Raw genomic sequence first — 14,076 nt, forward strand, 5'->3', positions numbered from 1 at the left:
CACCTATCTCATAATCTGATTTAGTTTTGAGTTCTTGTGACAAGGTTTTCGGTGCTCTTTGGAGTATCCAATATGAGCAGAACTTGTTAACAGTGAAGTGAAGAAAAGTGGTTTGAGATCCTGTTACAATTAAAAGCAGATAAAAACTGTAGGCTATCTCATTGAGGTTTGGCTTTTTGTGTTCTTTTGTGAACAAGAAATCCAGCATCTTTGAACAAAAGCTCTGCAGATGTCAAAAATCTTTGCTTAAGAGTACTTGTGGTATTGTCAATCAGTCAGTCATTTCCCAACCCATTACATCCCAACACAGGGTCATGGGGGTCTGCTGGAGCCAATCCCAGCCAACACAATGTGCAAGGCAGGAACAAACCCCGGGCACCTAACCTGCATGTCTTTGGACTGTGGGAGGAAACCCACGCAGACACGGGCAGAACATGCAAACTCCACGCAGAGAGGACTTGGGAAGCAAACCCAGGTCTCCTAACTGTAAGGCAGCAGCGCTATCCACTGCGCCCCCATGCCACCCCTAGTGACACCTATGTTTTCTTAAAATCTTTTAAACTAAACCAACACTTGCATGTGGTAGATAATAAAAATGTAACTCATGTTTGAAAGGCACCATGTTTAACAAACATAACCTTGGGAAAAAGCAAAAGAGATAAAGTAATTAATGTGCGGAGTGTTGTCCTCATTGCCTAGACTATGAAATGCTGTTAATTCTTTTTTCAAGAATATTGTTGTCTTCCACCTTTTTTTACTCCCCACATGAAACGCACGGTTTGCACTGATAGATTTGTCCTAAGTAAAAGGAGAATGTGGAAAGGAAGGACCAATCTAGTCATGCATGGTCATTATTTATTGGAGTACCAATGGTTTAAGTAAAAGAAGAAAAGTGTATATAGTTTTTCAGGATTAATCATGACAGTGAAATGCAGTGGATTTAGAAAGTATTCAGACTTCTCTTTCTGCACTCTTTGTTGTGTTGTAATATTAATTTGCCATTTAAAATAAATTTGCCATTTTGTCTATCAATCTACACTCAATAACCCATAATGATAAAGTGTAAACATGCTTTCATAAGGGTTTGTAAACTATAAAAAAAAATGAAATCTTTCTTTGGCACTCTAAATTGTGGTCAGGTGCATTCTGTTTGCTTTATTATCCTTGAGAAGTGTCTAGAACTTGATTGGAGTCCACCTGTGGCAAACTGAATTGAATGGACATCATTTAGAAAGCCACACACCCGTGTATATAAGATCTCACAACTCACACCACATGTCAGGACAAAAACCAAGCCATGAAGTCCAAAAGATTCCGAGGACATCTGAGATATAATTATGGTGCTCTATAGATCATGGGAAGGGCATAAATTCATTTCTAAAGCTTTGAATGTTCCCAGGAGCACAGTGGCGTCAATAATTGTGAAATGGAGTAAGTTTGCAACCACTGGGATTCTTCTTGGAGTTGGCCAATCCGGCCAGACTGAGTAACTGAGTAAGAACGGCCATGGTTGGGGAGAACCCAATGGTCACTCTAACAGAACTTCAGAAGTTCTCTGCTGAGATGGGAGAGCCTGTCAGAAGGATGACCATTTTAGCAGCACTCTATCAATCACAAATTTAGAGTAGAGTAGGTAGATGGAAGACACACGAGTAAAATGCATTTAAAGGACTCTGAGAGGACAAGGAAAAAAGATTCTCTGGTTGACAAGACAAAAATGAAACTCTTTGGACAGAATTTCAAGCACTATATCTGGTGAAGACCAACAACTGCTCATCAGCTGACTAATATTATCCCTACAGTGAAGCATGGTAGTGGTAGCATAATGCTATGGGGGAGATTCTCTGCAGCAGGGACTGGGAGTCAAAATTGAGGGATGGATGAATGCAGTCAAATGCAGAGAGGTCTTTGAAGAAAAGTTGCCTCAGACTGGGGTGGTGGTTCAGTATAACCCAAAGCATACGGCTAAAACAACACCGGAGTGGCTTTGGGACAACTCTCTGACTGTCCTTGAGTGGCCCAGGTAAGCTCAGTTTTGACCCTTCATTCATCTGCGGGTAGTGACCTGAAGGTGGCAGTTTACAGATGCTTCTCATCTAGTCTAACAGAGGCTATAGTGGATCTGCTCAGAAAATTGGGATAAACTGCCCAAATCCAGGTGTATGAAGCTTGTGGAAGGACTTAACCAAGAAGACTTGAAGTGTCTTCCTGCCAAATGGGCTTCTACAAAGTACTGAATTAAGGGTCTGAATACTTCATATGAATGAGAGACTTCAGTTTTTGATTTTTAATAAATTTGCAAACCTTTAAGAAAACACATTTTCAGATTGTCACCATGTGTTACTGAGTGTAGATTGCAGGGAAAAATTGTAAGTATCAATTTAAAAATACAGTTGACTTTGATTTTGACTTGGTATTGATGTTTCTCTCTTTTTGACACATTTTCACTTTGTCATTATAGTTTATTAAGTGTAGATTGAAGGACAAAAATGGAAAATATATCCATTTAAAATTAAATGCAAAAAGTGAAGGGGTCTGAATACTGTCTGAATGCACTGTAACTAAAGGTGGTGCGGGTGGGGCAATTGTCCCTTTGGCCACAATGACTGCATGCGTGCTTTCGCAAGGCTTTATTAATAACATACTTTCTTACTTGACATAAGAATAAAGAGGCATAATGGTGTTAGCATTCCAACAACTCCATAAACTCCATAGACTACTACCTGTGACTAATGAGAATGAATCACATAGAAAAGAGCACATCACTAGTTTATTTTTACAAATGGCCGAGTTTGAATACATAAACCAGAAACCAAGACTAGCTGAGGTCAGTTGATTGAGAGAGCTTTTGTAATGGGTCTAAACCAGAATTATGATCAAAGAAGGCACCAATGGGAACCATGAAATTCCTAACCATATAGAACTTTCATTCTTTCATAAAATAAAGAATATTTACATGGCCCTCTTGGTCTTAAGTAACATGTTGTGTCTAGTAACATATGTTCCAGTAGCCTCTGCTCAGCAAGGCTTCCATAGAAATAAGCATGATGCCAAGTTTGAATGACTTCCATGAAGACACAATAAAAAAATGTGACATAATAATAAAAAATGTAAAAGATGATGAAAAAATTATCCCAAAAATAATTTTAAAAAATGACTGGAGCACTGTCTTAAAACTGTTTTGTGGGTCTTACACCATTAAAGGCTTAGGCAAGCACTAAGTTGAAGGTGTGAAAATTACTGCTGCTGTTGTAGAGAAGGTGAAGAAAGGCCATTCCATGCCACGTATGCTGAGGTCCTGCTTTCTTACTTGTAGCTTTTGGTTGACGATGGGCAAAAAGTCTTCACACCAATGGGGCGTAGTAGTCAAGAGGTCTGCATTTTTGGTCCATACTTCTGGTGTGATGGAGCTGAGTGAAACAGGCGTATCAAGAATGAGAAGATCAGCAGGACATGTATGGTGTATGGATGACTAAAGGACAGTAAGAACAGCGAAAGGATGGATTAAAGTAGGAAGAAGAAAAGCAAGAAGGCCAAGAAAGAGGTGGAAAGACATGGTGATAGAGGGAACAAGAGACCTAGGTGCAAGAAGAAGAAACATGGAAGAAGCTGTATAACAGGCAGGGATGCAGCGTTGAAGATGATGGGAGTGGGGCTAACTAACTAAGCAGGCATGAGACACTTGCTTCTGGCGCATTTCCTATTTATGTTTTGTTGCAATTAAAAAAATACACAAAGGAGGCATAGTTTTTATGAATCATTTTTTGGGGTTTCTTTGGTGAACAAAGCAAGTATAAAAAGTTTTAAAAAAAAAAAAAAAAAAACACAAAAAATTAAAACGAAAACAAACAAAAAAAAACTTATGTAAAAGTTCCATTCACAAATTCCAAACATTCACATTATACAATGTACAAGTTATAATATAAATATAAAAGGTATTATGTGCATTCATTTTTAAGTACAGACCAAAAGAGTGACATTATGCTGCCAGGTCTACGTCTGCTTCGACATACATGGCAGAATGAAATACCAGTTTTAATTAGGAGCCATTGAAGTTTTAATTAATGGATGAATGCTTGTTCACATATTCATCACTGTGAGGACCCCTGAATACCCATATACATCAAAAATGATACTTTCTTGATACTCTTAGAAAATGAAAACTCGAAATGTTCATTAACATTATACTCAACAGCTTTCGTTTCTGTATTCTTGCCTACAGGTAGGTTATTGCCGTGTGCAGTTTATAGCCAGGCAAAAGGAAAACAAGCGTTCAGTAAAGGATGGGTGTCATTTATGCAGGCAGTCATTCAAGTCTTTTAGTGTTTCACAAAATACATTCTTTTAATGTCAGTTTCTAAATCATTTGTTAAAAGAAAAAAAAAACGAGGTACAAAAAAGTGAGTAAATATTTAAAAGACATTTGCATTGCTACCATTTTTAAATTAAAATGAAAGTCCCATCATACTTGTAAACATTCGGTGAAATTCAGGGGTTAATATTTAAAATTCAAATATTTGTGAATTAACAAGGAGAGAAATATTTGCCATTCAAAGGCAGATATACCCAATAAATTAAATCTCCATGGCTTTACTTCATTTGCTAATGGGAGCTCTAAACAGCTGCAGCACTCAGACAAAACACATTCATAATTTTTTTTTATATAAAAAAGATTAAAAATGGTTATATATATACAAAATTAATTTATCTTTACAATAAAAGCATCACTTTAAAATGCACCTCCTGTAATACCTTAGACTTTGTTAGTGTTGGTTTCACTTTCCATTATAAATCAGAGCCATTTCAAGCTGCTGCATTTGTATGAATGTTAATGTATTATTTGCACGTTGGTGTTTAGTGGACCAGCTCACCTGTGCAGTCTCTTGATTGTTTTATGATGGTCCCATTCAACACCTAGAGGATCTTTGTATTACAGTTTCTGAATAAGGCTTGATCCCATCGTATTGTATGTGCTTCAAAATGCATTATATGGAATGGTGTAATAAGTTTCTTTCAGAATTCAAGCCCCCCAGTCCATTTGCAAATTCACTGATGCAGTCAGTCTCCTGCCTCCTTCTTCACATATTTAGTCTCCCTTTTTTAATATTCAGAAAATGTTGTAAATAAAGCTAATGCAGCAATTTCCAGCTCATATAAAAAGCAGCGTGAACCGTGGTTATGAAGTAATCCTAACCACTATGGTAGGTGTTATTAAATATGCCTGTTTAAATATGATGATTTATTTACACTATTTATATTAGAAATTGTGAAATTAACTCTATGTACATGGTATGATTTAAGAAAAGTGTGGTTTTGGAATAAAAGTACCTTGAGTGAAATGATGGTAAGGCTGGAAATAAGCTTAATGAGAATAAAAAAGCAGAATTTTGTGGTAAAAAAGTTAAAAACTCTATAAACGATCTTATCAGAAAAGGGACAATAAAGTTCAATCACCAGCTGAATGTATTCTACAGTGAAATGTCCGACATTCTGTAGTACCAGTTGTACTTGAGTCTCTTCTTCTTGTTTTTGTTTTTTTTTTATTGTATGTAAAAATAAATTGCTTGAAAAATCTGTGAATACTTAACAGGCACTCAAGTCCTTATCTTAAAAAATGTTTTTGTTTTTTTTAATTTCCTTTTATGCTGTATAAAGGCACTGGTAGGACTTTGGCTGGCTCTGCATTAGGATGTTCTTCTGAAGGAAAGGGTCAGTGCCTGCTTCCGTCTCTTCTCACAATCCAGCGGTGTTCATGATTTGGAGAACTGTTTTCACCGTTTGTTACGTGATTGCTAGTATAGTAGCTCTTTGTGTAACTCTTTTGATAGGTGGATGCTGCAAAAGAAAGAAAAGACTTAATTAATGGCTATCCATCCACACTGTGTTAATGGGGGAGCTGAAGCCTATCTCTGCAGACTGACCACAAGGCAGGAACCAACAGTGGGTAAGGTGCTGGTCATTTACAGGGCCCAGTCATCACCTTTTCACTTTAGACCCCTTTATCAATCATATATATGGCACAAGAAACTAACCTGGATATAATGCCAACATAATGGCAATCATGTTTGTACAGAACCCCACACTGATTTATACCAGGACAGTTCACATTTACTTTATTTGGTTAAGGTGACTTGCTTATGATCACACAGTGTCAGTAGTGGAATTTGAACCCACAACCTCAGGGTTTGAAATCCAAAGACTTCACTACTACGCCACACCGCCTGCATCCAACCTTGTCAAGATCCAACCTAAAATTGGATTATAGATGTTTGCTAAATGTTTAGAAGACACCATTTAAATTAAGGGATGCATTACTGGGATAATATAGCATATAATATAATTAACATACAGAAATACTGTAAATATACATAATGAATATTTGTATTGTGACAGTTGGCATTTAGCTGTGGGGTCCTACAGGTATATTACTTTGGAGGTTGCATTATGTATGTTAAACATACACCTGTTGGGTTTCAGGGACAGCAGGTTGTATTATTTTTTTATTATTATTATTAGGGGAAGATGCAATTTGGTGTTCATTACCAGGGAACAGGATAGCCCCTTGGTTAGAAATATTTCCGAGAGGACTGGATTTAAGCCCCAGAAGTACAAGCAGTCTGACCCCTAAAAGGGACTCTAGGGGCCTCATGCATAATGCTGTGCATAGAATTCACACTAAAACATTGTGTAAGGACAAAAGCGGAAATGTGTGTATGCACAAAAAAATCCAGATGCATAAATCTGTGCGTTCAACAGCTTCCACATTCTTCCGCTCCATAAATCCCGGTCAGCGTGAAAAGTAACGCACGTGCACATGCCTGCTGTCCCGCCCCGTTTCCTCCCAGAATTACGCCTCTTTGAAAATGCAAATCAATATAAATAGTCCTTAAGCTCAGCGTTCTGTGAAAAGACAATGGCAAAAGCACGGGGAAAATAGAAGAATTTTAGCGAATACCAAGTGGAGGCAAGGAAAAACATACTATTTTTTGGTTTAAACAGTGATATAATCAACAAAAGGAAGTTGATCGAGTGACACAGAGTGTTGGAGAAACTCAAAAGCTCAAGTTCATAAAGTTGCACAGTGCCCTAAATAAAAAAGAACTTGTCAGATATCAAAGTCGCCATGAAAAGGTGAGTCGTGGCCCACAGTCTGACTGTCATATGAAAGCTTATTAGGGTACAAAGAAAAGAAAAAAAAAATAGGGACACAGTGAGAAAATGTCAACTTTAATCTTGAAATTTCCACTTTAATCACGTTGTCATTAAAGTAAAACATCATAAACTTCATTTTTAATTTACTAGTTTCTCAAATACCATTGTAAGTATAGTAGCACATTAAATGCTTTGTTTTGTATGTGTTCTTCTATCTGCTCTATGTGTGAGAATCACTACGTGCTTCTTAAATGACTGGACACAGAATCCACTACATTTGTGATATTACAGCTCTCTGAATAATTAAAATACTGAGATGTATACTTGATATCATTTTCATGATGATAGGAGTTAAAGCTTGTTATTAAACATGGGAACACGGTGGAGCAGTGATAGTGACGAGCTGGCGCCCTGTCCACAGACTGCCTCATGCAAGATGCTTGCTGCGCCATGCGTGACCTTTGATGAAATAATTTATTGCAGCAGTACTGTCTCTTTCAGACGTACTAAACCCCAATTCCTGTCCTTCCTTTTCTTTCTCCATGTAACCAATCGCCACACAATGAGCTCTATAATTGATGTTAAGCCATCTGTAAGCTTAGAACACCGATTCTTCAAAACTTTTCAGGAACATTGAAATATGTACATGTTTAATCATTCTATCCCTCTATCCTCCCAGTGTCGCGCCAGCCCCAGCAAGAATACAGCGTGAGGCAGGAACAATCCCTGAATGAGGCACCAGATCATCGCTAGCACTGCGCCACCGTGTCCTCACATGTTTAATTATTAACAATATAGATTATTTAAATGACGTTAACATTTTATATGTATAATGTAATGCACATATTTTGCTGCATTTCATCTTAAAAATGATATCATCATCATATGTAAATACGCGCTTTATAAAGTGGCTCAGGTTGTGCAATATTATAACTGTATCGCAAGTTTACAGTGAGGTAATTGTACTTATAAGTACAAACAGTTCTACAAGGAGCACTTGATAGACTGATTGAGTGCATTTATAGTTCTTGGGATAAAACTGTTTCTGAACCGGCTCTTAAGCGTTTGCCGTTTGAGACCAGTTCAATAGACAGCATGGCTGAGGCAGCGTGTGCGTGATGCTGTATACCGATAATTCTCTTTCCGATCAGATTGCACACTCAGATACATTGGGCTAAAGCAGCTATGGTATTTGAAATAGTTTACCCATTCCGTGGACCATTATATTGTTACAGGTTAATTACAATCAGATGCCTTAAACTAATAAACAATATGCGGTTAATTTCAGTGTATATGTTAAAGCTGCGTCAGGGATGTGGATCTAAAAAAAGAAAGGGAAACCACACTGGAACAAAAGCACTGCTTTGACACTGGGTGCCGTCAGTTTGCAAAACCGAGCGGAGAACTTGCATATGCCAAGCATTTAGCTAGCATGAAAATGTGCATGGCTTTACGCCAAGTTGAGGTTTTATACATTGCGATTTGAGTGTGGAAACGGGCTTATGCAACATTTTTATGCATACGTACCGTTTATACATGAGGCCCTAGGTGACGAGTCCAGGGAGCTCAGAGGCAGAAGGAGGCACTCCTTCTAAGGAGTGGCTGCAAAGAGTAATAACCTCTGGGTATTATGGACCAGGCACCTCATGAATTAGTCAGAGCATCTTGTTGATGTTTATGCAGTCCCAGAAAGGCATATAAATTAGTATTTCTTATTATTCTGCCATTGCCTATACCTGAATCATTTACTTTTATACTAATACATTATTCTGCTTTCACTCTGACTTCAGGCAATGAGGATGAGAGCCCCTTGCAGTGTACAGCTTTCAGAAAGTAAATAAATAATAGTTGTCTCATTTTATGAAGTAACATTTATTCTCACTAACAACATGTTATATGTAATGAGGTTACTGATTCAGGACTAGAAGAATGCAAACTTTAAAATTCTGTCTCAAGCTGGGCTATTTACAGTACGCAATACTTATTTTTCATGCATGGCTGATCTGTATGTATAGTGGATAAAGATAAAACTAGATGATTCTCTTCCAGCATTACTTCCTAAGCTAAACATGCCAGTCTGATATACACAGGAGGTATTTCAATGCTAGTCTAAATTAAAAAAAAACAAACATTCCCTTTTTCCATAAATATATGACTATTACGATAAGGCGAAAAATTTTGGAATTTTGCGCCAACATGGCTATAATGCTCAAGATGAACATTAGCTGCGAGATATTTCTTAAATATCTCTTGTGTTTGAACCAAAAACAACAACTGAGGTGAAGTTCAGCGAAATTTCTTCCTTTACCATATTTATTTGTTTTAAATATTGGGGTGCTGTTGCATTCGCTGAGGATTTACAGTTTACGCCAAAAATATCTTTACAAAACACCTATGAGTTTGTTGTGTGTTTAATATATGATGTGTGACCTGAAAAGTAAACTGTCTTTTCCATCTAAATTGTTTCCAAAGATGCTGAAAAAAATGAAGCCTTGGTATACAGAAATCTAACTTAACAGCTTCTCATACCTAGTTCAGCTAAACTGGTTTATTACTCCCTGTGTCATGGGCTAAAAGTGGAATCCAGTGGAAGAATGTGTCCTTAGTGTAAGATGAATCATACACTAAAGACCACTACAGTTCCAATATGCATTTCCAAAATTGTAGCATTTTTCCTACATCTAACTACTACTGTCATCTCTTCATTTTTAACTTACTTATCTTGGTCTCAATCATTGTGTTGCTAACTATACAAAATATATCTCAATATTCTACTAAAAAGCAGCACATGATCTACAGTATATGTGGTTATAGTCCCACCATACTGAATGTTTACCATTCACATTCAAGAAATAAGATTTTCAAAGTGATCTATCTATAACTTACGAGCTACGCAGGATATTTTTGGTTCATCCCATCTTCCATCTCCTTTACATCTGATCGTTGGAATGTGCCTCTGAATAAATCCATGTTTGCAATGATATCTAACCAAAGAATTGATTTCATAGCGGGATCGCATCTTTCCAAATGTTCTTGCATTTTTCACAACAGGAGGCTGACCACAGGCAACTGATTAAGAAGAAAGCAAAAATAAAAACACAATTAGCTTGCATTTAAAAATAGCATTATGGTTAATATATGCCTTTATTTATGCAACAGAATAGAATTGTAGGTGTACCCATTTATTTTATGAACCTATGATGTCCATGACTGGATTTTTGGGGTGCCAGAACTCATTCCAGTAGCTCAAGGAGAAATGCATAAACCACCTCTGGACCAGAAACCATCTCACCACAGGGTTTATATACTCTCATACCACAATAATTTATCATAAACAGTCAACCAAACCTGCATGTCTAGGCATTGTGAATACTGGAGTACTTAAAGAAAAACCCAAATTGACAGTGACTAGGCTGGGATTAGAATTCAGTCTTCTGAAGATGTGAAATTGTTAACAATGTGCAAGCATGCACCCATGAAATGGAAATAATTTAAATCATAATAACACTGTGGCACCATGGCTGGCTGTTTCATGGCTCCAGGAAGGCAAGACAAGAGTCTTTGGCCCGGCTGGTCACTGTATGTGCAGAGATTTCATATTCTCCATGTGTTTATGTGGGTTTTTCTTCAGATACTTTAATATTCCTCCACAATCCCAAAGACTTGTGTTCGTGTCACTGGTGACCTAAGTTGGCCCCATTATCAGAAAGTTAGAATTTACCATTCTGAGTTGGAATTGATTAAATGGGCTTCCTAATGGATGGGTGATTAAAATTAACATTTTTGTCTACCACTATAATATATACAGGTGCTGGTCATAAAATTAGAATATCATGACAAAGTTGATTTATTTCAGTAATTCCATTCAAAAAGTGAAACCTGTATATTAGATTCATTCATTACACATAGACTGATGTATTTCAAAAGTTTATTTCTTTTAATGTTGATGATTATAACTGACAACTAATGAAAGTCCCAAATTCAATATCTCGGAAAATTAGAATATTGTGAAAAGGTTCAATATTGAAGACACCTGGTGTCACATTCTAATCAGCTAATTAACTCAAAACACCTGCAAAAGCCTTTAAATGGTCTCTCAGTCTAGTTCTGTAGGCTACACAATCATGGGGAAGACTGCTGACTTGACAGTTGTCCAAAAGACCATTGACACCTTGCACAAGGAGGGCAAGACACAAAAGGTCATTGCTAAAGAGGCTGGCTGTTCACAGAGCTCTGTGTCCAAGCACATTAATAGAGAGGCGAAGGGAAGGACAAGATGTGGTAGAAAAAAAGTGTACAAGCAATAGGGATAACCGCACCCTGGAGAGGATTGTGAAACAAAATCCATTCAAAAATGTGGGGGAGATTCACAAAGACTGGACTGCAGCTGGAGTCAGTGCTTCAAGAACCACCACGCACAGATGTATGCAAGACATGGGTTTCAGCTGTCGCATTCCTTGTGTCAAGCCACTCTTGAACAAGAGACAGCGTCAGAAGCGTCTCGCCTGGGCTAAAGACAAAAAGGACTGGACTGCTGCTGAGTGGTCCAAAGTTATGTTCTCTGATGAAAGTAAATTTTGCATTTCCTTTGGAAATCAAGGTCCCAGAGTCTGGAGGAAGAGAGGAGAGGCACAGAATCCACGTTGCGTGAGGTCCAGTGTAAAGTTTCCACAGTCAGTGATGGTTTGGGGTGCCATGTCATCTGCTGGTGTTGGTCCATTGTGTTTTCTGAGGTCCAAGGTCAACACAGCCATCTACCAGGAAGTTGTAGAGCACTTCATACTTCCTGCTGCTGACGAACTTGTGGAGATGCAGATTTCATTTTCCAACAGGACCTGGCACCTGCACACAGTGCCAAAGCTACCAGTACCTGGTTTAAGGACCATGGTATCCCTGTTCTTGATTGGCCAGCAAACTCGCCTGACCTTAACCCAATAGAAAATCTATGGGGTATTGTGAAGAGGAAGATGCAATACACCAGACCCAACAATTCAGAAGAGCTGAAGGCCACTATCAGACCAACATGGGCTCTCATAACACCTGAGCAGTGCCACAGACTGATGGACTCCATGCCACGCCGCATTGCTGCAGTAATCCAGGGCAAAGGAGCCCCAACTAAATATTGAGTGCTGTACATACTCATACTTTTAATATTCATACCTTTCAGTTGGCCAACATTTCTAAAAATCCTTTTTTTGCATTGGTCTTAATTGATATTCTAATTTTCCAAGATACTGAATTTGGGACTTTCGTTAGTTGTCAGTTATAATCATTAACATTAAAAGAAATAAACATTTGAAATACATCAGTCTGTGTGTAATGAATGAATCTAATATACAAGTTTCACTTTTTGAATGGAATTACTGAAATAAATCAACTTTGTCATGATATTCTAATTTTATGACCAGCACCTGTATATATATATATATATATATATATATATATATATATATATATATATATATATATATAAAATCCCACATCTGTCGGTAGGTCTGTCCTCGCCAAGTATCATAGTTTGCTTGCAGTACCGATTTATTTGCACGAATCCAAGAGAGAGGCTGCAGGGCGAGGGGAGGGGCCCTCCTCATTCACGTGCCAGCCTCCATCTAAGTCAGTCTACCTCTCGGTATGTGTTGGAGTGTACCTTGCCTCTGCTTAGCTGGTGATACCTGTTTGTTCAACAGACATCATCAGTTGTTAAGGAGTAATGTTTGACGTTTTTGAGAGAGAGATCAAAGCTACTTGAGTTTCAGAGGGTAGCTGCTGATTGCCAAAGATATCACAGCCACATCCTTTTTTTCTCCACGTGGTGGATGTTCTCCCGTCAGAGATGAACATGATCAGATATGGTGCCAGTGTCTGACTTTGGCTTGGCCAGAATTACATTTTTTTAAAATTGATTTTCAAAGTTTATCCTGTTTCACTACTATGCGGGTGGAGCCGCGGGGGACAGCTAGTAAAATAAATATACAGATCAGTGTTAGTTCCTTAATGAAATTTCTATATTTTAAAACAATTTAACTTAACATTTAACATAACAAAAACTCTGTTTTAGCAGTTCTTGACTGTTTAATTTGCATTTTACAGTATATAGAGCTCTGTGATTATCAAGTTTTAGCAGTTCTGTTTTATTCACTGTAGATGTTCTCTTCATATGACAAAGCAAAGATGTATCACACTCACATTTTTACTTTTTTTGGATTTTAAGAAATTGTTTTTGTGAGACCATGATGAACACAAATAGCCACCTTGAAGTGTGGTTAGGTGTTACTGGAGAAGATACTTGCAACATATTCTTGTCAAAAAAAAAAAAAAGTTACCTGTTCCCTTTTTGCAGGTATAGGTGAGATGATAATTGCAGGGCACATCGTTCCACTGGCCATTTTCATGCCAGATCATGACAACACAGTCCTCCCCAGAAGAGAAAAAGCTGTCAGGTTGGTTTGGTCTCCAGTTTTCATATTGCTAAAAAGCAAGAATAAAAATTTTATTCTTACTACATCATTGGTTGCCATTCCCGTATTTTTACACTGTTTAAGGCTATGGGTTTGGGTCTATGGGTTTGATTAACCATTGATCAACACTTTTTCAATTTTACTTCATGTAATTTTGGGGTTGTGGGGGACCACAGTTTATCCATATTGTATCAAATTCAGCATGAACACCCACTCTGGATACTGTACCTTGTTTCACATGCAGCATTCACTTGCACAGCTATCTACACTTATTTACACTTAAAATGTAGAGTGAACAGTTCATATATCCTGTACGATTTTGGGATGTGGGAGGAAAACCAGAGTAACTGGGAAAAAATCCATGTAGCTCTAATGAGAACATATCAATGCCAAACAGACCTTGACCCAGGCTAGGAAGACTGCAGCTGTGAGGCAGCAGTGCCAGCCCTGACTGCATTAAGGGAAT

General features: G+C 37.8%; 1 protein-coding gene across 1 annotated transcript in view; it reads right to left on the reverse strand.

Annotated features, from left to right (window-relative positions):
• Positions 1 to 5,617: 5,617 nt before the first annotated feature.
• vcana (versican a) overlaps positions 5,618 to 14,076 on the reverse strand; it is a 112,126-nt gene continuing 103,667 nt past the window's right edge. The window contains exons 11-13 of the mRNA XM_028805959.2: positions 13,476 to 13,620; positions 10,039 to 10,221; positions 5,618 to 5,835 (exon numbers count right to left, since the gene is read on the reverse strand). Coding sequence (XP_028661792.2) covers positions 5,711 to 5,835; positions 10,039 to 10,221; positions 13,476 to 13,620 — 453 coding nt within the window. The 3' untranslated portion in view covers positions 5,618 to 5,710. The remainder of the gene's footprint in view (positions 5,836 to 10,038; positions 10,222 to 13,475; positions 13,621 to 14,076) is intronic.

The sequence above is a fragment of the Erpetoichthys calabaricus genome, chromosome 7 (assembly GCF_900747795.2).
Source record: "Erpetoichthys calabaricus chromosome 7, fErpCal1.3, whole genome shotgun sequence".
NCBI classification, from domain to species: domain Eukaryota; kingdom Metazoa; phylum Chordata; class Cladistia; order Polypteriformes; family Polypteridae; genus Erpetoichthys; species Erpetoichthys calabaricus.